The 27,694-nt window shown below is 38.4% G+C and overlaps 4 protein-coding genes across 5 annotated transcripts; all 4 read right to left on the bottom strand.

The window, feature by feature from the left end:
• Window positions 1-227: 227 nt before the first annotated feature.
• On the bottom strand, window positions 228-19,580 carry LOC126782309 (disease resistance protein RPV1-like). 2 transcript variants are annotated; one of them, XM_050507528.1, is made up of 6 exons: window positions 6,167-6,415; window positions 5,967-6,019; window positions 5,532-5,858; window positions 4,326-5,430; window positions 1,616-1,915; window positions 228-1,515 (listed from the first exon to the last, which is right to left on the bottom strand). In XM_050507528.1, the coding sequence occupies exons 3-6, from the start codon at window positions 5,606-5,608 to the stop codon at window positions 262-264; spliced, it is 2,736 nt and encodes a 911-aa protein (XP_050363485.1). In that variant the 5' UTR covers window positions 5,609-5,858; window positions 5,967-6,019; window positions 6,167-6,415; the 3' UTR covers window positions 228-261. The 2 variants fall into 2 exon arrangements, with proteins under 2 accessions (XP_050363485.1, XP_050363484.1); XM_050507527.1 differs by lacking the exons at window positions 5,967-6,019; window positions 6,167-6,415 and adding an exon at window positions 19,541-19,580 and having other exon boundaries at window positions 5,532-5,940.
• LOC126782330 (uncharacterized) lies at window positions 8,532-11,104 on the bottom strand. Its single transcript, XM_050507550.1, has 4 exons — window positions 10,845-11,104; window positions 9,768-10,495; window positions 9,201-9,687; window positions 8,532-8,813 (listed from the first exon to the last, which is right to left on the bottom strand). The coding sequence occupies exons 3-4, from the start codon at window positions 9,519-9,521 to the stop codon at window positions 8,655-8,657; spliced, it is 480 nt and encodes a 159-aa protein (XP_050363507.1). The 5' UTR covers window positions 9,522-9,687; window positions 9,768-10,495; window positions 10,845-11,104; the 3' UTR covers window positions 8,532-8,654.
• On the bottom strand, window positions 10,221-13,163 carry LOC126784206 (disease resistance protein RPP2A-like). The gene is given in 7 exon segments (XM_050509688.1): window positions 10,221-10,403; window positions 11,300-11,576; window positions 11,578-11,600; window positions 11,690-11,808; window positions 11,811-12,009; window positions 12,233-12,966; window positions 13,037-13,163. Coding segments are annotated over 7 exon segments (1,662 nt in total).
• On the bottom strand, window positions 13,146-13,757 carry LOC126782332 (disease resistance protein RPV1-like). Its single transcript, XM_050507551.1, has 2 exons — window positions 13,437-13,757; window positions 13,146-13,337 (listed from the first exon to the last, which is right to left on the bottom strand). The coding sequence occupies exons 1-2, from the start codon at window positions 13,745-13,747 to the stop codon at window positions 13,175-13,177; spliced, it is 474 nt and encodes a 157-aa protein (XP_050363508.1). The 5' UTR covers window positions 13,748-13,757; the 3' UTR covers window positions 13,146-13,174.
• Window positions 19,581-27,694: the final 8,114 nt, after the last annotated feature.

The following is a 27,694-nucleotide window of genomic DNA, read 5'->3' as shown; positions in this document are numbered from 1 at the left end:
ACCACTTGACAATTAAGCTAGTGTGCGGCTCGGAGTTACCAGGGACGACCAGAAGCTCTTCATGTACCACATCCAGAAATTCAGAATGCACATCCACACACCAAAAGGGAAATATTTAGAAAAAATCCCACGTCAACCAGGACACACTGAACAGTTGTTACCACTACATTAATAGAGAGAGAGAGAGAGAGAGAGAGAGAGAGAGAGAGGTGCATGCATACCTTTCTCACAGCAAGACCCAAACAAGTTTGTACAAGCTTGTCAAAATCTTTTACGTATGATTGAAGGGGGTTGGTCCAAACTTGTACAACCAAGTAGCTTAATCCTAATATTTGGGTGTCGAAAGAAATCAAGATTTCTGACATATGAAGGGACATGAACCAAACTTGTACAGTCACTGAGATCTACTCTCTCAATGTTAGGACACCCGGAGATATCAGGAAATGCAATCAGCTGAGAGCAAGAAGGTGCATGCAAGTGTCGTACATTTTTTGGTATTTTGGGGAAGACTTTAAGACTCGAGCAGTCCTCCAGATACAGAGAAGTAAGCTTGTCAAGATTTCTAAGATAAGAATCAGGGATCTGCACCAAACTTGTACAATGACAGAGATCTATTGTCTCGATATTTGGACAGCCAGAGAGATCCGGAACTTCAGTCAGTTGAGAGCAATTAGACAAATTCAAATCTCGTATATTGGGTGGTAACTCGGGACAAACTCTAAGACTCAAGCACCTTGCCATCTGCAGACGAAAAATCTTGTCAAGATTTTTGAATGTGGAATTAGGGAGTTGAGCCAAACTTGAACACCGACTGAAATCTACATCCTCAATATTTGGACACTCGGAGAGATCTGGAACTTCAACCAGTTGAGAACAAGAAGACAAATCCAAATGTCGTATATTGCTTGGTAACTGTGGAGAAGCTTTAAGGCCAGAGCACCCTGCCAGCTCCAAACGAGTAAGCTTGTCAAAATCTCTTAATATTGGGAGTTGAACCAAGCTTGTGCACCAACAGAGATCTATTTTCTTAATATTTGGACACTCAGAGAGATCAGGAACTTCAGTCAGTCGATAGCAGGAAGACAAATCTAGGGTTCGTAAACTGCATGGTAACTCTGGAGAAATTGCAAGACTTGAGCAGTGTGCCATATTAAGAGTGGTAAGGTTGGTAAGATGTTTAAGATATCCATTAGGAAGTCGAACCAGCTCCGCACAATGATTCAGATACAATTTCTTAATATTTGGACATTGAGAGAGATCAGGAACTTCAGTAAGCTTAGACCAAGACAAATCTAAGTTCTGCACATTGCAAGGAATCTCCGGATAAAACTCAAGACTCGAGCAGCCTGAAAGTTTCAAAGTAGTAAGCGTATCAAACTTTTTAACAGACAGTTTAACCAAACCTGTACAACCGCTGAGAACTAATGTTTCAATATTTGGGCACTGATAAAAATCCGGAACTTCAGTCAGGTTTTCGCATCCTTTAAGATTCAACCTCTTTAAATTCGACAATATCTGTAAAATATTATTTGAAATATATATAAATAACTTTGGTAAAACATTATGGCATGGCTATATTACTTGCTAAAATTTTATTTAAAAAAACTGATGTTACCTGGCCATTATTATTCCAAAGGTTCTTAACTTTGCCATTGGGCAGATGAAGCTCTCTTAGATTGTCCGCAGAAAATTCTGATGGCATAGATTCAGAAGGGTAGCTCTCCCAGTATAGATATCTAAGGTCGTCAGGTAAGAACTTGAGACCTTCAGGAAGGTGCATTTTGGTGACCATTTTTGGATGTGCATAAAATCGTAGCAACCTTAGGCTGTGCATATTTTTGAAGGTGTTAGGACTCAGTTGTAACTCCCGAATGGAAGATATGTCTGAACTTATGGCTTCAATTCTTGTCGTTCCCTGAGGATCAACAATAAAGTACAAATTGATAACACCATACAAAGTAAAATATATATCAACTAATATAGATTCGTAAAAGTTAATGTTTTTGTTTTATTAACGTACAAATTGGTAACACCATTCAGAGTAAAATATATACCAACTATACATAGATTCATTAAAATTAATCTTTTTTGTTTTACTATGTTGCACGGACATGGACACGGACACGGCGACACGACACGGCGCGACACGGCGACACGGCAAATTTGAAAAACTCTTCTTTCGACACGGCTCCGACACGGCGAATAAAAAATATTTATATATATTTTTAATACATAAAATAAATTAACAATACTATTATAAAATTGTAAAATCTATCCATTGCATAACAATGTTTAAGAAATAACATCAAATAGTCAAAAAATGCAGTTTAACATCATACTACATAGTATTCATACTGAAAACAGTGAAACCTCATACTTAACTTGCTCACACAAAGCTCCTAATCTGCCCAATGCCAGTCTCCAACTGTGTTTACCGGCCCAAAATGGAGGTACTCCAGTAACTCCACCAAGTAGAATATACAGAATTACTCTAGCACTCCAGATATCTATCTCATTACTCTGATACAGCCTCCCTGAGATGTGGAAAGAACATGCCACTTCAAATAAGAATTATTCCAAACCAAACAATCATATCAAAATACTTTGAAAGCTATAAAATCATTAGAATTCACTTTGATACATTGTAGATTGATTAGCTAGTTAGCTAATACCTACACTATCAGATATGAAGCTGGCACATTCTAAACATTATTACAGCTTAATTCTCATTGATGTACACAACTTTTCTTCACAAAGATAGCTTCTTGACTTCATAATACCTACAACTAAGTTGCAGCTTAGCTTACAGACAACACTAACAATTTACTTCCAAGCAGTTACACCTCCCTTTACTAAAAGCAATGACATTACCTTATAACTCTCTGGCCTGAAGCAACTTTGAAGTTTTTACTTTTGTTCGCTTACATTGTTGGCTACCTGCAAGTAAAAGAAGATGAACCAAGAATTCATAATTTATTTACGCAACAACCGCCAAACAGAATATAAAGTCTAGCAAATAACCAGCTGATTAAGAGCGCTCGAGCTTTACGATGCAAAATTATACGAAATGAAACTACATAGGAAACAGGAGCTGTGCACTACGTTTTAGTAATTCGATCACTCGCCTCTTGAGAAAAACAGTTCAAAGAAAACAAAAGCAAACACTTGTGCTCCAATTTTACAACCAAATAGCCAACACCAATACACCTTCATATAAAATAAGAGCAACACTTCTATGGCAATCTTCTAGCAAAAGGTTGAACAATATGCAACTCTAAACAATTTTTGCGTAATCCTTACTACTAATTGCAATGATAAGCCTTGCATCCCGACACCAAAGGCAACTGAGCAACTAAACCATAGCAAGCACAATGCAAACTCAAAGACCCAATTTTAAGAGACCCAACATAAGCAGCAAGAATGTCAAACTTGAACAGGCAAAAACACTTATAAAAACATGAACTTGGGTCCAAATGCAGTATAGATAGTTCACCTGGTTCAGTTTCTGATCACTAGAAGAAGAAGAAGCAGCAGCAGCTTTAGTACAACGAGAGCCGGGTACTGGGCCCTTGTTGGGGAAGTATCTGTTCTCAATATGAAAGTGATGAAACCCAGAAGAGTAGGAGAGGAACGGCGGTCGCGAGGAGATCGGAGGAGAGGAACGGCGAGACGATTATATTAGATTTTAGGGTTTTTCAGCTTTTTTTATTGTTTAATAATGACGTGGCGTGTCGTCAACGTATCGAAAAAGTCAACATTCTACGATACGCCACGTGGCGTGTCCGATACGGAGAAAAGGCGTATCGTGTCGTATCGGCGCGTCGGGACGTGTCGGATACAGCGACACGGCTCCGACTGACGTATCGGTGCAACATAGTTGTTTTACGAAAGAACAAATTGGTAACATTATACGGCGCAGAGTAAAATATATATCACTTATATATAGATCCGTAAAAGTTACTTTTTGTGTTTTACTAGTTTCGAGATACATCTATATATCAACTATATTTAGATTCCTTTAAATCACTTTTTTTTGTTTTACGAAAGCACAAATTGGTAACATTATACAGTACAGAGTAAAATATATATCACTTATACATAGATTCGTAAAAGTTACTTTTTTTGTTTTACTAGTTTAGAGATACATCAACTATATAGATGTATGTGTATATAAATACTGATGAGAACTTACTACTATACATTATCAAGCAAATCAACTAACATAGTCATGTGAGAATACATAAATATCCTTAGACTATATGTTAATTTGATACAATTTTATATATACAAAGGATATAATGATAATGAATTAAATGGGCACATACCATCTTGTTTTTCAATACTTGATAGACATCCTTGGCATCCCATAACCTACTGCGCTTCCCAGAGTTATGAGTGCATTGTTCACGAACAATGGACCGACCCATTTCTTGCAGCAAATCATGCATCTCTAGGTGATCCTCTATGTCAATTGCTATAAGAGACTTATTGATGAGAATCTGAATTCCCCTCCGTGCAGAGAACCCATGCATTTGTAATATTCTTTCTGTCTTCCCTCTCTTCTCCCCTTTGAAGAAACATGCTATATCGAGGAATATTCCCTTCTCATCCTCTTGTAATCCATTATAACTTGGTCTCAACCTATCTTCAATTTTTTTGTTCGGAAAGTTCTGCCACCTGTTCAATTCATCTTGCCAATCTTCTCTGGTTTTGCAATCACCAAATGAGGAACTCAAAACTGTGAGAAATAATGGTATACCTTTAGCAATCTCTATTGCTCTTCTTGACAAGTCCAAACAAGTCGTTCTAGAAAGGTCATTTTTAGAAGCTTTCAAATGAAAAAGCTGAAGAGCATCATCAATCTCCAACCCCTTCATCAGGTATAAATGTTCATCTTCAACTGTATCTATCAGCGGGCGCTTATCTCTAGAGGTTATAATGATTCTACTTCCCCATGCAAACACAACCTGATCTCCAAGTAAAGCTTCTATTTGGCTTGAATCATTCACATCATCTAGAACAACGAGGACCTTTGTACGGGACAACCTGCTTAAAATATGTGCCCCTATAGATTGAGAGCCAATATTTAGGCTTTCCTCCTCTAATAACTCACAAAGAAGTTTATTTCGCATATGATGTATGCCATATTTCTCTGACTCCTCCCTAACATTTGCAAAGAAAGAACATGAATCAAAATCAGAAGAGAATCGGAGAAATACCTCATTAGCAAGGGTGGTCTTTCCAATACCACCCATGCCCCAAATACCTACTCTGCGTATCGGAACATCTTGTGCTTGAACGGATAATAACAGTTCAATTTGTTGGATCTGACTTTCAATCCCAAATAGACCTCTCGAAATATTTGGCGAGTCACAATTCAATTTCTTCGAAACTTCTTTCACAATTATCTCAACCAATGCAGACTCGGGTCTAGAACACATGGAGAACAGAAATATGTACTTGATTAGTATGAGGTCATTCAAATTACCAAAAGTAGAAGATAATAAAAAATCAAACTCAAAGTCTATTACCTGGTATTTTTTGAATGAAACCCAGATAAATTAGCTACAGTTGACAAAACTTTCCTCCAACTGAGCACTTTGTCCATGTTTTTCACTTCATGAGCTGCAAATGCACCTGCATAGCTTCCCTCTTGTTTTCGTACATGTGATGGATCTATTTCATAAAATACAGGTATAACAATATGTCCGTATCTTTGCTTGCATTTCAGTATATGCACAAGTTCATCCAATCACCAGGTAGAAGAGGCGTAGTTTTCTGATAGAACGATTATCGAAATCTTTGATTGCTCTATTGCTTCCACCAGGGCGTGTGCAATTTCTTCCCCTCTTTCAAGTCTATTATCAATGTAGGTATCAATTTTCTTCCGCTTTAAAGCCTCATAAAGATGACTGGTAAATTTCTGGCGTGTATCTGGACCTCTAAAACTAAGAAATACATCATACTTGTTTCGAGGGAGAACATCAGCAGCAGCAGAAGAGGACGCCATATTAATAACCTGCAAATCCATATTCATATAGAATCCTCAGTTAGTGTTCCAATTCAATAATTGACTTAATAATATTTTGACCTTAGAACATAACATAGATAGATAATATAAATAAAACAAGGCAGAACTACATGATGGTACTCTGATCTAAATTACCTCTTGAAAATTCAATAAGGAAGAGCATGCAAGTTACAAATAAGTAGTGCTATGAAGAGAAATCTATTGCTGACTCAGGAAGCAACCAGCTAAGATATTGAACTTCCAGGGAAGTATATCAGAGGTCACTTGCAGATTCAGGGAAGCCATTTCCTTAAACCCAATATACATCTTTTCTGCTCAACATGCATCATTTACATCTGTCTCGCAATCCATGAGATTGCTCTTTTCATATGTAAGCGTCTATCTTTAATTCTCTATATATCAGCCAAGTCCATCTAGCAACGATTCAATGTTAAACCAATACTTTAAGCCAATAAGATATCTTAAATCTATTTGTGGTAACCAAAGCCGTCAATCACAAAAGACATTTCCTTAATTTAACTGCTGCTTGCATTAGTTTATATAATTATATTAATAACATCTTGGCATCTTCTCACCAGCTACTAGTCAATTAGTCAGTCTCCTAATATGATTCAAAGTTGGAGATTGATAGAACATTAATTTACTGATTGCCCTTGCAACTAATCTTAGAGCTACCAAGACTTTGTCTCAGAAGAAACAAATCACGGATGGAGGCAAACCATGAATAACTTAAAAAAGCAACTTGCCCACTGGTAAATCTCAAATGGGTCTCCAACTTATTCTAAGCACATATGCAGAGTACAAAGTTCATCAACTAGCTTCATCATGGCGATACTTACATATCATGCTGGAAAAAACAACTACATAACAGAATGAGACGGTTACAAACTTACAATGATAAAATCACGTCAAGTTAATTTGCATTCGGATCATTTAGCTGCCGACATTTAAGAACTAGCTATCCACGAACGACCCAAATTGATTCATAGTAGAATATCTACCAACTCAATAAACATAGAGCCCGCCAGGCCATCATGACGTTTGGAAATCACTTATCGGTAAACCGCGGCAGATCTTTAAAATAAGACTTAAACCCAATACATGAGTCATCTGTTATCTGGACTAAATGTAGTAGTATCATAAAACATGAAGAATCTGAAAATATGCAAGGGCAACTGGGCAAGTTTCACACTTTTACAGTAAAAAACAAATGTATGCACCGAAATGATCATACATTACTCAGTTGTATGTAGATACGAGGGTAACAGAGCTAAGTGGAAGTGCTACAAATCCAACAATTATGAGTATCTTAGTTTCTGATTGCATACCTTAGTGATAAGTCTAATCGCGCTGTCGGTCGAAGAAATTGGGAGAACGGGTTTCTCCGGTGGTGCCTCGATTTCGCTCCATCATAGACGCCGTCGTGACTTTCCCTTTCTCTGGTTTTGATTTTAAAGGTGTGCTTTTTGATGCATTTGGCGGGGCTCCGATGATGAAGGTGGATCGGGTCATAACCCACTCGATTTAAACCGACCGTGGCCCCGACCCAGTATAGAGAAAACTCAGAAAGGCCTTGTATTTAAAGTTTTAGACTGGTAACTTAAAACAGCCAGGTTATTTTCATAGGTAGTTAATTGCAAGTCCAAATACAAGGAATGATTTTAGCAGGGGGGGGGACATGAGTCGAGGAACTCTTTAAAGTCGTTGTAGGTTGTGGTAGCAGTGTAGCACTAGTGCTCCCCGATTTTATTTGCGCAAGTTTATGACATTATGAGACCCAGGAGGGTTCATCATTTGCGGCTTGGGAAGTATTTCCAGCTGAATAGTGAATGATCGAGCATAGACAAGGGTGGCAGAGCACGATTCTGTTTGGAAATTACATTTAGATATATTGATCATTTAGTCTAGATTTTAAATGAAGTACAGCAACAATAGAAGGACAATTGCGGGAACATAAAATGTAATTTGAAACACTATAAAAGGAAAATTATTCAATGTATCAAGTTGTAAGTGGACCATCTAAGTCTCCACTATTGATATTTTTTTAATAATAAATAAATAAATATTTAATAAAATCTACTATTTATTTTAATTTGTACAAATACACCTCAGTACTCTGAATAAACTCTCATAAATTAAAAGCCAAGAGTCCCAAAGACCCTAGATTGTTTTACTGAGGCAGTACTGCAGACATTTACTTCAGGTGCCAAAAGCTATATGGCCTAGTTTCATATAAATAAGCTTCCATTTAAATTTTTGAATTTTATTGTGTTGGGTAAATCAAATAAAAACAGTTTTTTTTTTACAAGTTACTCATCACTGACAACATATGTAATACGTGTTGATTTTAAAAGTTGTTGTCAATTAAATCACAGAAAAATAATATTTTATGTCTTAACTGTAGTTTCAAGAGTAATATCTACCAAAAACGAAATTGTTTAAATTCGCAAGTAACTGATTACTTTCACAAATAACTGATGTTGTATCTTAAAGGCGTAAGTCAGACCAAAAAAAAATCTTAAAGGTGTAATCTCAAACTAGTCCTAAAACGTCCTTAGCGATAGAGTAATGAAAAATAGAAAATTAGACAGTGAATATAAGATCAACCCTGGGTGGTTCCAAGTTAATGCTCATGGGTTGGGGACTTAGGGTCATCATCAGAAGTGATTCCGTCCCGGGTTTCATTATCAGATTCCATCATAAAGTCCAGCGCTTCTTCAAAATCCAAGGGGTCTTCCTCCTCTTCATATCCAGCCTCTTCATTCTCTTCATGGGGTCCTTCCTGAGCAGTGAGTACAATTATGTAAGCTATCAGTATCAATTAATGAAAATCAAAAGTTTCAATTAATAATTGTTACCACACTACACACCCAAATTACAATCCACACATCATAACTCTATAAGTTTTACTAGTGAAATGTCAAAACTCAAAACTATCATTGTTTTTTTTTCTCTTCAAATTGTTCATATATGGACATATATATCTTTTCATTTGTAAAAATTGGGGTATGGATGTATGGATTCACTGGATTGTAATTTTTGGTGTGCAAACTTCACTACCCTAATTGTTATAATTGTTATTTAGTCAATGGACATGGCCTAGTTAGTTCCACCAATATCATGTACTGAACAGAGATACCCGAGAAGTGTAAGAGTCCTGAGTTCTTACCAACTCCTGCAAAGGGACATCACACAACAAGCGAACACCACATGCCTTCAATTTGCCATCTTGGGAGTGGAAGTGAAAAGACGCTTTACCGTACTCTGTGAAAGGAACGGGACTGGCTACTGCACTTGAATGATTTCCCTTGATAAAGGACCATAACACATGATCTGTTTCCTGACTCTCCTCATCTGCGTATAGCCTCTTGATGCCAGTGTCTCCAAATGAGTTTCCATAGCCTTGAGTCCATTCACCACAGTTGGTTACATAATTCCACTCATAACTAAACTCAAATGACGATTCGGTTCCACTGCCACCACAACGCATAGAGCCAAACCCAAGCAGTATGTCATATGAAACCGATCTGAAGAAAACTCAAATTCTACCGAACAACCCTCCGCCCTATAGTTAAACCATTCCGGAATTTCATTTCCCGGGTAGATGACTCTAACCGTATCCTCCTCGGGGGTAATGGTCCGTATCGACAATCGAGCTGTATACGCAGGAGAAGTCAGATTAAGAATTATAAAAAGTGAGTGTATATATATGTGTGTGCGAGAAACAGAAACGTACATCTTTCTTATGAAATCCCGATGATGCCATTCGCATAATTCTAATCCGTGCATCATCCATTATGTTGCTTCTTGAAATCTCATTCAAATCTTCGCAATCGATGAAGATAAGACGGTCTTCGCGGTAATAATGGTCTCTGAATTGATCTACGGCCGTTGTTGCACTTGCCACACTCTGCAATGACGTGCACCCATCTGCCTCCAAAATTGCTAGTAGCGCTGGGAGCTCTGGTATGGATTGAAGCTCGATGCATCTGCTTAACTTCAGAATACGAGGCCATAAACATCTTTGATGCTTTCGATACGCTCTCAATCGTTCTCTTCTAAATTTAGAATGTGCAATGTGGACAAGCAAATGAGACCATCAGGAATTTGTACACTTCCTCTGATGGTAAGTTCCCTCAAAGAGCATAAACCATATTAGAAGGTAGGCCATGCATCACAGAATTGAACATTAAAAATTAAGACTACTTAATTTGTAGATACTATTATCAATTCAATCAAGAAGACGACAATCTGGCAGATTGTAGTATTCCAAATTAAGTGGTAATTCCCGCAAATCACAGCTGGACTGCCTGGACAGATCCAGGGATGTAAGCTTGTCAAGATGTCGAAAATATAAAGGAATTTCATATATGTTTGTACGGAGTTTCTTCCATCCACCTTGTGGACCTTCACCTGCAGTTTCACTAACGGAGTATAAACCGCACGCGTTGTTATCCACTTAGCCTGCTCCAAAAAAATAAACAGTAAAAATAGAATTACCAATTATCATATACTGAGTCTTAGTGGTCCATGTTCGTCTCCATCTTTCTAAACCCAGCAAACTCATATTCCTTTCCTTTTTCATTAAGAAGCTTCTATTCAAATTTTTGTTTCATTTTCGACTTGAATTTTTATTTCTCTAAGTTGAACAAAATTTAATTAAGATGTTGTTAAACGGTTGAACCATTCAAAACATGGTGAGAAGAGATAAACATGGTCGACGACGTGCAGTCGGTGCAGAGAATGGACAAGAGAGAAGAAAATGTTATATTACGGTTCAATGTGAGCAGACTTAGGATATAAATAGATTTACCAAAATCAAAGAGGAGAGCTTGCCAAGACTTCGATTCTCGCCGGTGAAGTTCAAGAACACAAACTGCCTCCTCACCGATTTCGTGGAATACGAGCTTAAATCCAACATGCAATTGGATGCTTTTGGCTTTTGTAAAGAAGAGGAAAAGGAACAGACAATTTGGTGGGTTGGCGGTGCGGCAGAGAGAAAAGTTTCGCCGGCTTTATGGGTTTGAGAGAGAGAGAGAGAGAGAGATCACTGGTGAGGGAGAGAAAAACCAGAAAGCTGAAAACAAAGGAGCGTCCTTCGATTTTTTTTCTTTATAGAAGTTACTGTTTTTTATTTTTTTATTTTAACAAAATGTTCACGGGGAAATGATATTAGAGTTAGCAAAATTCAATATTGACTCAAATATGTGGATATAATAATGCCATGTCACCCCAGTCGTTCACACGGTGAGTGGAAGAATTTTCGATGTTTGTACCAATGAGATCTATATTCTCGATATTTGCACAATGACAGAGATCTGGAACTTTAGTCAGGTGCCCGCAACCAGACAGACTTAAGAATTTCATATTGCATGGCATCTTATCCGGAAAAGTTGTAACATTTGCACACCCACTCAGATCCAGGGAGGTAAGCTTGGCGAGAGTTTCAAGATATGAAGGAACTTCAGCCAAGCTTACACACACACTAAGATTGATCACCTCAATATTTAGACTGTGAGAAAGATCTGGATCCTGACAAAGTCTTTATCACTTTTAAGCTGCCGAGATCCTCTCACAAATTATAGAATATATAGAAGGAAACTTAACATGAAAAATTCTCATTACAGTAGTTATTCAAGAAGGGTTTGGTGAGCGTACCTTGCCATCATTCCAAAGTTTCTCAAGTAGACTACCGGACATATGAAGCTCAATGAGGTTATGTGGAACAAATTCCGCTGGCAAAGATTTAAAATGGTCGTTCTTCCAGTAGAGATATCAATGCTTTCGGGAAGAGTATTGAGACCTCCATCAGGCAGGTACACTTTGCACTTGATATCAAATTTTCCAGACATAAATATGGGTCGCGCATCAAATTTCAACAGCCGTAAGTTATGCATATTCATGAAGATCGTAGGACTCAACTGTGTATCTCGAATCTTAATTGAGTCAACAAACATGGCTTCAATTGCTGCAGTTCCCTATAAAATAATAACAACGAATAAAGGAAAGTTACATGCATGGGTACCAATTTTTTTACAAATAAAGAAAAACTTATATTAGAATTTTGACAGAGGTTGGAACAATGTTAGGATGTATATAAATAACTTTGAGCATCGGGCGAAAAAAGATTTTAGAAGCATGTTTGTGAAGAAGATCGATTAGCATAAAGAATGACAATAAATACAGGCGCTTGGCACTTACAGTATTATGTTGCAATACTTTATAGGCATCCTCAACACTACACACCCTACTGCGTCTTCCCGGATCAGAGGCACATTGTTCACGAACAATTGACATACCCATTTCTTGCACCAAATCATGCATCTCTAGGTGATCACTTGTTGAAATTGATATGAGGGACATATCGACCAGAACTATTATTCCCTGACGTGGTGCACTGAAGCCATGCATTTCTATCAGCCCTTCAACATCAGACATCTTCTTCCCTTTGTAAAAACATTCGATATCAAGAAATATCCCTTTCTCACGTTCCTGTAATCCATTATAACTCACTCTCAACACACTTTGGATTTTTTTGTCAGGAAACTCTTTCAAAGTTTTTAGCTTATCCTCGAAGTCTTTTTCGCTATTGCAGCTACGAAATAAGGAACCCAAAACTGTAAAAACTAATGGGATGCCTTCAGCATAAGTTACTACTTCGTTCAACAAGTCTGAATCATATATTTTGGAACCAGCAACTTTGGAAGCTTTCAACTGAAAGAGGTCCCGAGCATCTGCATCGTTTAATTCACTCACCTTGTATATATGATCACCATCCACTCTTCCTCTCAATGGACACCTATCTCTGGAGGTTATAATGACTCTACTCCCCCAGCCGAACACAACTTCTTCAAGTAAACATTCTAATTGTTCTGACTCATTCACATCATCAAGAACCAAGAGGACCTTTGTACGAGACAAGCTGTCTAAGACATCTGACAGTATAGATGGAGAGTCAATACTTACACTTTCGTCCTCTTAACAACTTCTGAAAGAGTTCATTACACGGACGAAGTATCCCTCGTTTCTGTGACTCCTCCCTGACATTAGATAGAAATTTACAAGCATTGAATTTAGAAGAGGATCGGTGAAACACAGCATCAGCAAGGGTGGTCTTACCAATACCACCCATACCCCATATACCTACCGGGCAGCATTCAACATCTTGTGCTTCAACGCATAACAACATTCAATTTGTTGAATCTGACTCTCACCCCCAACCAGGCCCGTCACAATAGTTGACAAGTTACACTTCGATTTCGCCAAGATATCATTGACAATTGTCTCAACTAATTCAGTCTCGGTCCTAGCAGATATACATAAAAACTAGTGGATACCAGGTAATGTGTAATTTGAATCATACTTAACAAAAGTACAAGCTAATACAAGAGGAACACTTACGTACCTATAATTTTTGGAGTCGAAGCCAGATAGATCAGCTGCAGTTGATAGAGCATCCCTCCAAATGAGCAATTTGTCCTTGAAACGTCTTTCTTTTTTATGACTTCCAAATGCTCGTCCATAACTCCCCTCTTGTTTCCGTACATGTGATGGATCTACCTCATAAAATACAGGCAAAACAATCCGTCCGTATCTTTGCTTGCATTTCAGTATGTGCACAAGTTCATCCAAGCACCACCTGGAGGAGGCATAATTTTCTGAGAAAACAATTATCGAAATCTTTGATTGCTTCCACCAGGGCTTGTTCAATTTCATCTCCTCTCTCAAGTCTTGTAATAACCCTAAAATTTCAAACAATATTAATTTGATTTGGATTCTATGAAATTGCGAATTTTAATTAGAATGAATGTGATTGGTAGCGACGTTATAAAACAAGAAACGGAAATGATCTCGGAACGTTTAATTAGAAAAACGTTACATTTCCGCAACGTATATATCGACTTTTCTTCCGTCAATCGTTTGCGAAAACTTTCTTCACGAAAGTTGTAGAGCTCGTCGATACGAGTTCGTGAGTATGTGACGCGTTCGAATCGGACGTCGTACGTAAAAGTTATTAACGACGGAAGTTAGTTTCCGATTTTAGAGGGGGGTATAAAAGGAAACTTTGTGAAGTAGGGTTTCCATTTTCAGAAACCCACTTCCTTCATTCACCCCGCGCCTCCCTTCTCTCCCTCTCATCCGATCCTTTCCTCTTCCCTCTTGGCTTCACCATCGATCTCCCATCTCAGGGAGACGTGGTCCTCACCGCCGGCCTAGGAGGCACCGCACCACCCCTCGCAGGCAACCCCAAGAAGGACGCGCCCTCTCGCGCCGCGCCGGAGCTCCACCAACATCTCCAATTTGCTGCGTTTCCTCCGCCGTGTCAAAGCCAAACTCCGGTGGTCTCCAAGCTTGATTGAGGTGAGGGTTAGCATGATTAGTTTGTTGTGATGCTTGATTGTTGATTTCTGGTTGATTGGTTGCGTTTTGGAAGAGATTGGAGGATGAGGGTTTTGGAGGAGATGCCGCCGCCTTAGGCGGCTCGTGTAAACGCATGGTGGTGCCTAGGCACGGTGTGATGCCGTGGGAAGGAAGAGGGGAGGAAGGAGAAGAGAATGGGCTCGGCGGTGGCGTGATACGCGCCGTGATCGGTGTCGGCGCGTGTGCCCCACGTGCGGCGGCGTGAACAGTGATTCCGAGAAGGGTAAATTTGTAATTTATTTTTACGTACGGTAAATATAAATGTAAATTTTATTTACGTACGGTAAATGTAAATTTTATTTACGAACAATAATTGTAAATTTAAATTACGTTTACTAAAGGTAAAAAAGTAATATTGGAAGGGTAATACGGTAATTATTATTTACTGAGACTGTAATAACCCTAATTTTTAAACAACATTTGAGTGGATTTGAATTCTATAAAATTGTGAAATTTAAATTAGAATGGAGGTGATTGGTTACGACATTATGAAACGAGTAACGGATACGTTATCGGAACGTTTAATTCGAAAAACGTTACGTTTCCGCAACGTATATATCGACTTTTATTCCGTCGATCGGTTGCGAAAACTTCCTTCACGAAAGTTGTAGAGCTCGTCGATACGAGTTCGAGAGTATGTGACGTGTTCTAATCGGACGACGTACGTAAAAGTTATTAACGTCGGAAGTTAGTTTCCGATTTTTGAAACGAGTATAAATAGACATTTTCAGATTAGGGTTTCCATTATTGGAAACCCTTCTCTCTCTCTTTGTTTCGCCGCCTCCCCTCTTCTCTTTCTTCTCTCTCGGCTTCTCTCTCTCTCCCACCCCGAAACCTCACTCTCTCTTTCCCTCAATCTCACCTCCCCCTCGCATCACCGACGATCTCCTCAGCCGGAGCAACGTGGTCCTCACCACCTCGCTCTACGACCACGCGAGCTCCCCCGTAGGCGACCCCGCAAGCTTCTCGTTCCCCGACCCCTTGCCTCGCGCCGATCGTTGACCTCCAGCTCCCCGTGGCCTGCACCGCCCTGCCTATCAACGTCGCAAGGACCTAGGCAGTCACCCTCCAGCCTGCCAGCACTTGCTTCGCCCCCGTGAGGACCCCCGACGTCGCCACAGTCGCTGCAAGCCGCAGCGCCGATCCACCTCGCCACCACCGAGCTCGAGACGAGCTTCCCACCATCGATTGAGGTGAGATAGATGCTAGGAATGATTATGTGATTGTTGAGGTGAATTTTTGATGTGTTTGGGATGAGATCGGAGGGAGATAGAGGGGGAGGGTTACCGCCGCCTAGTAGTGGCGCGTGGGGGAGCGTGGAAGGTGTAGGAGAGGGTCTGCCACCGTAGGAAGGAGGAGGAAGAGATGAGGGAGAGTTTTGGGGCGGCGGTGGCGTGATACGCGCCGTGGTTAGCCTCGGCGCGTGGGCCCCACGCGCGGCCCGCCGGAGGTGGCGCGTGTGCCACACGCGCCGCCACGTGCGGCGGTGGGAATAGTTATGACAGAAGGGTATTTTGGTAATTTACTGTGTACGGTAAATGTAAATGTAATTTTTATTTACTACGGTAAATGTAATTAAATTTTACCTTCGGTAAATGTAATTATAAATTACTTTCGGTAAATGTAAAAAGTAATTTTGTAAAAGGGTAATTTAGTAAATTTTATTTACTGAATTTGTATTTACATTTAAATCGTACATATACGTACAGAAATACGTATTAATATTTATACGTACAGAAATACGTATATAATATTTATACGTACAGAAATACGTATTAATATTTATACGTACAGAAATACGTATATAATATTTATACGTACAGAAAATACGTATATAATGTTTATACGTACAGAAATACGTATTAATTGCATATTTGTACAGTATTTGGGAATAGTAACAGTGAACAGTAACACTGAACAGTAATTTCGTAAAACCGAAAAATTGCTGAACAGTAACCGATTATTACTGTTTCGACATTTAAAGGTTTACGAAACGATTCTAAAATTCTTTTCTTATCTTTTCAAGGTGATCGTTAAATCGAGGAAAGGAATTATCATCAGGAATTGTGGAATTACGCTCGAGTCGATAAGGTGAGTAAAATCTCACTGAATTACGAATCTACCCTCGTGGTGATTCAACATTTTTGCAAGTGTGTTTATTTAATGAATTACAATATGTATATAACTTAGTGGACTACGTATATACAGTATAATGGTAATAAATACATATATATATAGTTTATTAAATTACATACTGTTATTAATTCATTAAAAATAGTTATTTCAGTGACAGAAAAATTGTGCATGTGTGATTTTAATGGTACGATATGATGTGAGATTATCGTACGAAATTTTCAGGTGTTTATGAAATATGACATGTATAGGATATAGTGGACTATGTATATATTGTATAAATGGTAAATAAATACGAATATATATAGTTTGCTATATAATATACTGTGATGATTTTTATTGTGGATATATCGTGAAAGTTTTAAAACGTACAATATGATGTGTGATTATTGTACATGATTTTATCACGAAGAATGTGAAATATTGTGATTTGTCTTCGGACGTGATGTGTGGTACAATATGATGTGAGATTATTGTACATGTTCGGCAAGTCGGAACCTAGCCTTTGGCCGGGCGAAAGTTACGATACAGTTAGAGCTCTAGTCTGTCTACCATAGTACTGCATGAAGGTAACGGGTGGTTATCTGCTCATGGGTACTCAGCTTGTTGTGGATGTTGAGTGGCGGGTGGTTACCCAACATCAGCGGTATACTAAGTGAGGGGTAACAGATGTGTACCAGCGCTCATTAGTTACCATTTTGTGAAAGTATTAGAGTAACCAGATGGGTTGCTCATTTCTCATGATTTTCATTATACTGTGTTGATGTGGAGTTGTGTCTTTTATGAGACAAGAGTTATATTAATATTTTACTCATACGAGCTGTAAAGCTTACCGGGTTTGTGTTGCAATCCCGGTGCACCAATATCAATGGTGTAGGGGATACTTCCGCAGGTGCTGAGTAGTGGTGATTGAGTGACGACTCCGAAGACTCGACGTCGTTCGCATCCAGTAGTGGTGAGGCTCTAGCATGGATTGTGTGTGAGATTTGGTGTAATTTTATTTGTGAGGTTGTTGTGAGGATTATACAATTCCATTTGTTATATGTTGAATTATCATTTGGTTTGTAATAATCGGCTTGACTGAGTTATATTTTAAACTCAGATGTGATCCGCTGCGACATTAAAATGATTTCGATTTCATTGAGATTATTTTGTGTTTAACGATTTTAAAATTTTGAGTTTTAAGCTCGAAATTTTAGGGTCGTTACAGAGACAGTACGTACATTTGAATAGTATTTATACGTACAGAAATACATAAACAGTATGTACTCGTATAACGATACGTATTGGATATGTATTTGTACATTAATACGTGAATAGTACCAGTGAACAGTAACCTTGAATAGTAACACTGGATAGTAACGGTGAACAGTAAATTCGTAAAACCTAAAATTGCTGAACAGTAATCGATTATTACTGTTTCGGCATTTAAAGGTTTACGAAACGTTTCTAAATTCTTTTCTTATCTTTTCAAGGTGATCTATAAAGCAAGGAAATGAATTATCTTCGAAAATTGTGGAATTACGCTCGACTCGATAAGGTGAGTAAAATCTCACATATTTACGAATCTACCCTTGCGGTGATTCTAAGATATTTGCAAGAGTTTTTAATATTGAAATACGACATGTATACAATATAATGGATTCTATATATATTGTATAAATGGTAATAAGTACATATATATATAATTTGCTATATTATATACTGTTATGAATTCATCTGAATTAGGTCAATTCGATGACAAGCATGTGAGTTTAATATGGAGATTGTTAAACGTTTTGTCTTCGGACGTGTTTATAAATTATGACATGTATAAGATATAATGGATTATATATATATATCGTATAAATGGTAAATAAATATATATATATATATATATAGTTTGCTATATAATATACTGTTATGATTTTATTGTGATGATGTCATTTTGATGACAAGATATATCGAGCATGTGATTTTGATTCGTACAATATGATGTGAGATTATTGTACGTGATTTTTAACATTGAGATTGTTAAAATGTGATTTGTCTTCGGACCTGATGTTTGGTACAATATGATGTGAGATTATTGTACGTGTTTGGCAAGTCGAAACCTAGCCTTTGGCCGGGCGAAAGTTACGATACAGTTAGAGCTCTAGTCTGTCTGCCTTAGTACTGCATGTGAGGTAACGGGTGGTTATCTGCTCATGGGTACTCAAATTGTTTTGGATGTTGGGTAGCGGGTGGCTATCCAATATCGGCGGTGTATTACGAGAGGGGTAACAGATGTGTACCAGCGTTCTTGGTACCCGTAATATAAATGCATTTGGGTAACCAGAAGGGTTACTTAATTTCTCATGAGCGTTTTATTTCATATTTCTTGGGACGACCAGATGGGCCGTCCATTGACTCATGAGTGCATTTATATTTGATGATTTGTGATTTTTCGTATATATTGATATGCGATTATATTTTCATTTTACTCATACGAGCTATAAGCATACCGAGTTTGTGTTTACAATCCCGGTGCATCAATCCAATGGTGTAGGGAATAATTCTGCATGTGTTGATTAGTGGAGATTGAGTGACAACTCTGGATGCTCGAAGTCGTTCGTATCCTACTTGTGGTGAGGTTTTTAGCGTAGATTTGTGTGTGAGAATTGGTGTGGTTTTATTTGTGAGATTTGTGAGTGATTGTAAGGATTATTACATTTCCATTTTATGTATGGATTATAAATTTGGTTTGTAATAATTGGTTTGTCTTAGTTGTATTGAGAACTCAGTAATGATCCGCTGTGACATTTTAAATGATTTCGATTTTATTGAGATTGTTTGGTGTTTAGCGACTTTAAATTTTGAGTTTTTAAACTTGAAATTTTGGGGTCGTTACAAGTCTATCATCCACGTAAGTATCAACTTTCCTCACCTTTAAAGCAGCAAAGAGATGACTGGTAAATTTATGGCGCATGTCTGGACCTCTAAAACTAAGAAAGACATCATACTTGTCTCGAGGGAGAACATGATCAGCCGCAGCAGAAGAAGAAGCCATATTAATAACCTGCAAACCATAATCATAAACAAGCCTGCAGTTAGTTTATTCCATTATTGGCTGTATACATTCAGATCTTTACAAAGATATATATAATAGAGGAAAGAGGCAGCAGTGCTGCAGTACCAACGGTGGTGCTATTATTCAAGGGAATCTGCAAGTGAATCAGTACTGATTACGTGCTGGGATTCAGTATGAAAGCCAGGTTAAACATGGGGTTCTCTGATCTAAAGTAGCAGTTTGAACTTTGAAGCGAGATCTATTGCTTAATCGCAAAAGATAGAACTTTGCAGGTAAATGATCATAGGGTGGAACCATATTCAGGCTAGAGGTATATGGCTCACAAACTTATAGAAGTTGAACACCCCCACCAGCACCAAACCACACACCCCACACCTTACCCAATAGCCACATCACTCTATCACCACATAATGATGAACACTGTTGTGCTAAAATGGTGAAAATACAAATTACTTTTGGTCAATTTGTCATGAAATCTAATTGGCCTCCTCTTAAATCTAATTGGCCTCATCGTTATTAGCATAAGGTTCATATACTTATGAGTTCCTCCAAGGTCAAGCAATCTAACTAGCTTAGTTAAATATATTTAATGTTGTCATTGATTCTCAATGGCAAGAGTTGAATTGCCGGTTTAATGAACATTATGTTGAGCTACTTATCTTGAGTTCAGCTTTAGATCCTAGTGAAATAAGTTCATTCAAGATTGATAGCGTATATCAGTTAGTCGAAAATAGAATTGATGTACATTGAGAAAGAAATTGTAAAAAAGTTCGACATTGACTCAATAATAGATGACTTTCGAGACATGCAAGAACACCGAATTTTATTTTGATATATATGACTAATTTGATATTGTATTTTATTGAACTTTTATGAATTTTGAATTTAACTTTATTTTGAATTGTTGGATTATTAGTTATCGAATATAGTTTTAAAATATTGTTATATTAGTGCTTTTGATTTTCAACTTATGAAAATTGATTCAATACATTATATATGAACCCTCCTAAAATCAAATCCTGCTTCCGCCATTATAGAGGCCTAAAAACCACCATAACATGGAGGCTGGAGTGCATAATCCCTACATTGACAAACTTCACCGGACATGACTCTCTTTGGTCTTTCCTCCTTCAATGTCTCATCAAATACTCGCTGCTTTGGACAATTATTTTACTCTTAACTATAAACTTTCACCAGCCCCACTATGGTTTTCTCTCAAACCTTGCTCTAAAGCAGTCCTTCCCAGTAAATCTCATCCCATGTCTGGCTGCACCTTATTGTCGGGTTGGGGTTTTCTAACCTCCCTGACATTCATGGGTCGCTACCAGACGGGATAATTGTTCTTACAACCGGGAATTCCATTGATAGGGGTGTTTTACTCGAGGTTTTTTGCAGAGGGTCCTTCTGGTGTTCGATGCTTATAGGGTGTTTGCTGGGTTGCATAGGGTTTGAGGCTTGATGACGGTACATTGATGGATTGAGTGAGCGGCAGCTTGGTGGCACGAGGTTTTCTTTAGTGATGTTGTGCTTTCATGAACTTAGATCGGCAAGAGAGGTTTGTGGTGACGTGGAGCGCAGTGGGCGCGGTGGTGTAGCTCGACGACGAGGGTGGTACGGCATTAGTGCTACTATAGTAAAGCTATGTGAGTTGTTTGGATCACTCGATGGCCCAATTCTGCAAGGTCTCAACTTTGCTTTCTATTTGTGCGTTTTGTGGTTCTTAATAAGGTTGATCTTGTTGTTGTGGGCTTTAACCCTATAACCCCTTATTGGGATCTTACTGGTTTTATCACCCACTGTAGTTACTTCTGTTTTGGAATTAGGTCTTGGCTGAATTTCAAAAATGGAGGTGTTTAGCCCTAACAAGGGGTCGGGGGTCGTTTGGTCTTAGTGTCCCTCACCTAAGCTATGCTGGGGGGGGGTGAATCCTGTTTATTTTACTCTGGATACTATTTGTTGCACACCAATTGAAATTCTAGGTGACGATAGTATATTCTATAGGGGTTTAATAAATTGTGTGGTTCATCATTGGTAGTTTATGTTTATTTGTGTGTAATTTTTAATGAATGTTACTTATCATAGGATTGATACTTGTTCCGATGGCATTGTTACCACCTATATTACTTAGGTTCATGACAACTTATGATGAATGTGCCTTCTGGCTGGTTAATGGAACTATTTTATTCTAAAAAAAATACTCACTACTTTAGGATGCATTCACACTCGCCAATCCGCTTTCAATCCCAAAGAGGCCTCTCTACTTAGTTGACGAGATACCATTCAATTTCTTCCAAACTTCGTTGACAATATCGTATAAACAAATGCAGACTCAAGACTAGCATAAATGGTGAACAAAAATATGTATGTAAATTAGTATGGGATAATTCATAACTAATTCTTATAATCGATTTTAATAAAAGCAGAAGCTAAAATAAAAGTTAGAAGTTGACTAAATTAATAAGTGCGTTGCTATCTCCCTATCGTTTTCTTCCAACCCTAGCCATTAGGGTTTATGAGAAATTCGACAAAATCTTCCTCACCTATCGGCTATGGCCAATCTAACCCCTAGCCATTAGGGTTTATGAGAAATTCGACAAAATCTTCCTCACCTATCGGCTATGGCCAATCAAAACCAATCTCCCATTTCCAATGTTTTTGTCTCCTGCAGTGGTGGCCTTCTAGTGCGCTCTGCTGATTCGGCGCGGGTGGTTCTTAGCCCTGTAGGTTGTGCGGTAACAGCATCACGACACACCTACCTCATTGGTCGACTGCTCACCCTAAGGCTCGGTATATGGGCTTCAAGCTGTAATAACCCTATTTTTCAAAACAATATTTGGTTTGATTTGAATTCTATAAAGTTTTGAAATTCAATTAAAATGAATTTGATTGTTTGCGAATTTATGAAACGAAAACGGAAACGTTCTCGGAACGTTTAATTAGAAAAACGTAACATTACCACAACATATATATCGACTTTTATTCCGTCGCTCAATTGTGAAAACTTCCTTCACGAAAGTTGTAGAGCTCGTCGATACGAGTTCGTGGACGTGTCACGCGTTCGAATCGGACGTCGTACGTAAAAGTTATTAACGACGGAAGTTAGTTTCCGATTTTAGAGGGGGTATAAAAGGAAACTTTGTGAAGTAGGGTTTCCATTTTCAGAAACCCACTTCTTCATTCACCCCGCGCCTCCCTCCTTCTCTCTCACCCTCCCCGAGTCTCCCTCCCCCCCCCCCCTGAAAAACCCTCACCGGCGATCTCGCCGCCCAGCCCTCCGTGGCAGGCACCGCCACATCCTCGACCCTCGCAAGCCTCACCGCAAGCGACCCTCATGCACGACGCTCCTCACCTCGCCGCCATAAACTCCCACGCGACATCCCAAAGCCTCGCGACTTCTCACGTCGTCCAAGCACTTCGCCGGTGAGACCAGAGCATAGGGACTGCACCACCACCACCTCTCCTTGCCCCTAGTGCCTCCTGTGACAAGATTGGAGATCGAAAATCGCGATAGGCACCGCCACTTCTCAACTGCAAAGCCGCCGGCATCTCGAGCTCTCTGACGATGATCTGACGGTCCAAGGGTCGGATTGAGGTGAGGGTTAGTATAGATTGATTGTTGTGAATGGATTGTTGTTGTTTTTGGTTCAAATTGTGGCGATCGGAGGAGAGAGTGGATGTGTTGAACACCGCCGCCTTAAGCGGCGCGTGTGAGAGCGTGAGGTAGTGTGGGGGTGGCCTTGGGCCGTGCAGGGTGGAGGAGGAAGATAAAGGAGAGAAATAGGGCGGCGGTGGCGTGCTACGCGCCGGCTTTAGGCTCGGCGAATGTGCCCCACGCGCTGCCACAGTGAGTGGCGCGTGAGCACCATGCGCGGCCTATCGGAGGTGGCGCGTGCACCCCACGCGCCGCCACGTGCACCCCACGCGCCGCCACGTGCTGCGGCGCGTGAACAGTAACTCCGACACAATAAATAGTAAAATTTTATTTTTACGTACGGTGAATGTAAAAGTAATTTACGTACAGTAAATGTAAATTACTTTCAGTAAATGTAAAAAATAATTTCAAAAGGGTAATTCAATAATTATTATTTACTGAGACAGTATTTACATTTGAATAGTATTAGTACGTACAGAAATACGTAAACAGTATGTACTCGTACATGAATACGTAATGAATGTGTATTGGTACAGTAATACATGAATAGTAAATACATGAATAGTATACAGTGAATAGTACTCGGTGAACAGTAAATTCGTAAAACCAGAAATTGCTGAACAGTAAACAGATTATTACTGTTTCGGCATTTAAAGGTCTATGAAACGTTTCTAAATTCTTTTCTTATCTTTTCAAGGTCATCAATAAATCCAGGAAATGAATTATCTTCGGAAATTATGGAATTACGCTCGAGTTGATAAGATGAGTAAAATCTCACATATTTACAAATCTACCCTTGCGGAGATTCAAGATTTTTCAAGAGTTTTTAATAATGAATTACAACATGTATACGATATAGTGGATTACATATATACTGTATAAATGGTAAGAAGTACATATATATATATAGTTCGCTATATTATTTACTGTTATGAATTCAATATGAATTGGTGATTTCGATGACGATAATTATATAATGAGCAAGTGATTTAATTTGTATAATATGAGGTGTGATTATTGTACGTGGTTTTAACATGGTGTTTGATAAACGTTTTGTCTTCGGACGTGTTTATGAAATATGACATGTATATGATATAACGGATTATATATATATTGTATAAATGGTAAATAGGTACATATATATATAGTTTGTTATATAATATACTGTTATGATTTTATCGTGATGATGTCATTTTGATGACGAAATTTATATATCGAGCATGTGATTTTTGATTTGTACAATATGAGGTGAGATTATTGTACATGATTTTAAAATGGAGATTGTTAAAATGTTGATTTGTCTTCGGACTTGATTTTGGTACAATATGAGGTGTGATTATTGTACGTGTTTGGCAAGTCGGAACCTAGCCTTTGGCCGGGCGAAAGTTACGATACAGTTAGAGCTCTAGTCTGTCTGCCGGAGTACTGCATGTGAGGTAACGGGTGGTTATCGGCTCATGAGTACTCATATTTTGGATGTTGGGTAGCAAGTGGTTGCCCAATATCGACGGTGTACTACGTGAGGGGTAACAGATGTGTAGCAGCGTTCATTAGTACCCGTATTATAAATGTAATTGGGTAACCAGAAGGGTTGCCCAACTTCTCATGAGCACTTCATTTCATATATTTATGGGACAACCAGATGGGCCGTCCATTGACTCATGAGTGCATTTATATTTGTTGATTTGTGGATTTTCGTATATATTGATATGCGAGTTATATTTTCATTTTACTCATACGAGCTATAAGCTTACCGGGTTTGTGTTTACAATCCCGGTGCACCGATTCGATGGTGTAGGGGATAATTCCGCAGGTGTCGATTAGTGGAGATTGAGAGACGACTCCGGAGACTCGAAGTTGTTCACTATCCTGCTTGTGGTGAGATTTCTAGTGCGGATTTGTGTGTGAGAACTTGTGAGGTTTTATTTGTGAGTTTTGTGAGAGTTTGTGAGGATTATTACATTTCCATTTTATGTAATGTTGAATTATAAATTTGGTTTGTAATAATTGGTTGTATGAGTTGTATTGTGAACTCAGTAATGATTCGCTGTGCATTTAAAACTATTTCGTTTCGTTAGGATTGTTTTGGTGTTTTTCGACTTTGAAATTTTGAGTTTTTAAGCTCGAAATTTTGGGGTCGTTACACAAGGGTTCTATCTCCTCCATATGGCGTCTTTGGCAAGGCTTGAGTGTCCATGTTGCCGAGGAGCATTTTTTGTTCCAGTTTGATAAGGCGGCTAACCCTGACCGGATCTTCAAGGGCGGTACTAGCACAACAAAAGTTTATGGCAAGAAGTTAGCTTTTAAGAAGAAGAAGAAGACTAAAGTTGGGTCATCCATTCCTCCTCAGCTAAGAAGCATGGACACGGTAGGCTAGTCACGTATCGCGTGTCCGATACGGATACGGACACGAATACGCTTGGACACGTTGAAATACGCACGGATACGCGGCTGTTGGTCGGACACGGCTTAGACACGTCTTTATCCTAAATAGACACGCCAAGGACATGAGATACTCTTGCTGGGTTCTCTTCTCTCTTCAGATCAGCATAGCGATGTTCCTTCATGCCCAATCGAACACATTGGATACAAAACAAAGAAAGGGGATTGAATTTCTTCACACCCAACTGAACATGTTCCTATAACCGCTCACTTTTACCTTACTCCTCCATCTGGAACAAAAATTATACATTTATACAGTGATTTTGCTTGGAATGGTTAGGGACTTTTGGGTTATAGGAGTTCAACGGCTAGGTTATAAGTTAGGGTCGATTGGGAATGGGTACAAAAAAGGTTGAGGTTTCTGGGTAAGTTTGAAATGGTTGAAACTAATGGAGAAATCAAGGTATAATTGTTCAGCTGACACAAAGAATTGCTGTCACTATTGGTATGAATAGATTGTTACCTCATGGATTACTTCCTGCCAAATGAAAACATGCTTGATTCATAGAGAATTGAATGAATTGATCAGATGCGATTTGGATGAGAACTGAAACGAGAGGAAATTAGAAAGTCTGCAAGTTGGAGTAAATCATGGTGACTTAATCTTGGCCGTGTAATTTGACTAAAGCTTATCCAACTGCTGCCCGTACATCCCTCACATGGCCCTATTTTCTATTACCTATATATATATATATATATATATATATATATCAATGTATGCCCAAGAATATATGTATTAATTAAATATAGTATGTTTCAATAAATTTTCTATTAGGTATTTTTATATTTATATATATTAAAATAATATTTAATTAGCGTGTCCACTACGTGTCCGTGTCCAAAAAAATTTTAATATATCGTATCAACGTATCAAATCGTGTCTGTATCCGTGCTTCATAGCTCTTTAGTCTCTTGTGGCCCGGCCAGAGGCTCTAATGGTGGCACTAATGGAAGTGGGGGACCAAGACCCAGTAGGTGTCTCCGTAGAAGGTAATTCAACAGAGCAGGGGCGAGCTCCCTCTGCTAAACAAGCATAATTTGAAATGTGTCATAGTGGTACAATGGTGTGATTGTTAAAATTTATTCATGTTTTCTACATTATATGTATCATGTTAGTTTTTACTTCATAACTATGAAAAGGTGGGTAAATGTTGACTTTTATTGGCTAATTTTACCTAGGAATAGCTAATTGTTGGCTAGTTTTACTTAGGAATATGTAGTTTATTTGAGTTAGAAGATATAACTCTTATTGTTGTCATTTGGGTGTATTATTTTGGTTCTGCTTGCTGAAATACAAATGAGTTGACGTTTTAATTATAAAAAAAAAAACAGAAGTTAATGACATTTATGAAAATGAACTAAATTATTGATATATATATATATATATATATATTACCTATATTTTTGTATATGATACCCATATAGAGCGGCCGCAACTGACAAAGCATCCTTCCAAATAAGCAGTATGTCCTTGTTCTTGAAGCTTTGTTCATGTTTTACAAATGCTTCTGCATAGGGAACAGTTTTCATTTGTCAAAAAAAAAATACGAATTCATTGTTCAGGCTTGTATTTTTGTGCTTGTTATCTAGCCCTTGGGGTTAGGGTTGATTCAATCTAAATCTATGCGGGGAATGTATTAGTTTAACATGATTTTTTTAACAAGGTTGAAACCAGTTAACCATTGGAATTTCAAAAACATCAAAGTTGTGCAACGGCGCCAAAAACATGTTGGGAAATTTAATTTAAAACTCGCAAGCGCACGAATCGTCGTTAGCTATTCAAATTTTCGAGGTCGTTCCAACTAAAAATTGAGAATCGGTTAAATTCTAACTTAATTGATCTAACCTAAGAACACAAAAACAAATAACAAAAAGAAGATATAGTTTTTGGGTTTTCAAATAACAAATGATACTAGAGTTAAAGGAATAAGCAAACAAGATAGAACCTAAGGTATTAGAATCAACC

Source organism: Argentina anserina, chromosome 2 (genome assembly GCF_933775445.1).
Source record: "Argentina anserina chromosome 2, drPotAnse1.1, whole genome shotgun sequence".
Lineage (NCBI taxonomy): Eukaryota > Viridiplantae > Streptophyta > Magnoliopsida > Rosales > Rosaceae > Argentina > Argentina anserina.
The sequence above is the reverse complement of the archived record's forward strand: the minus strand, read 5'-3'. Positions and strand labels throughout refer to the sequence as shown.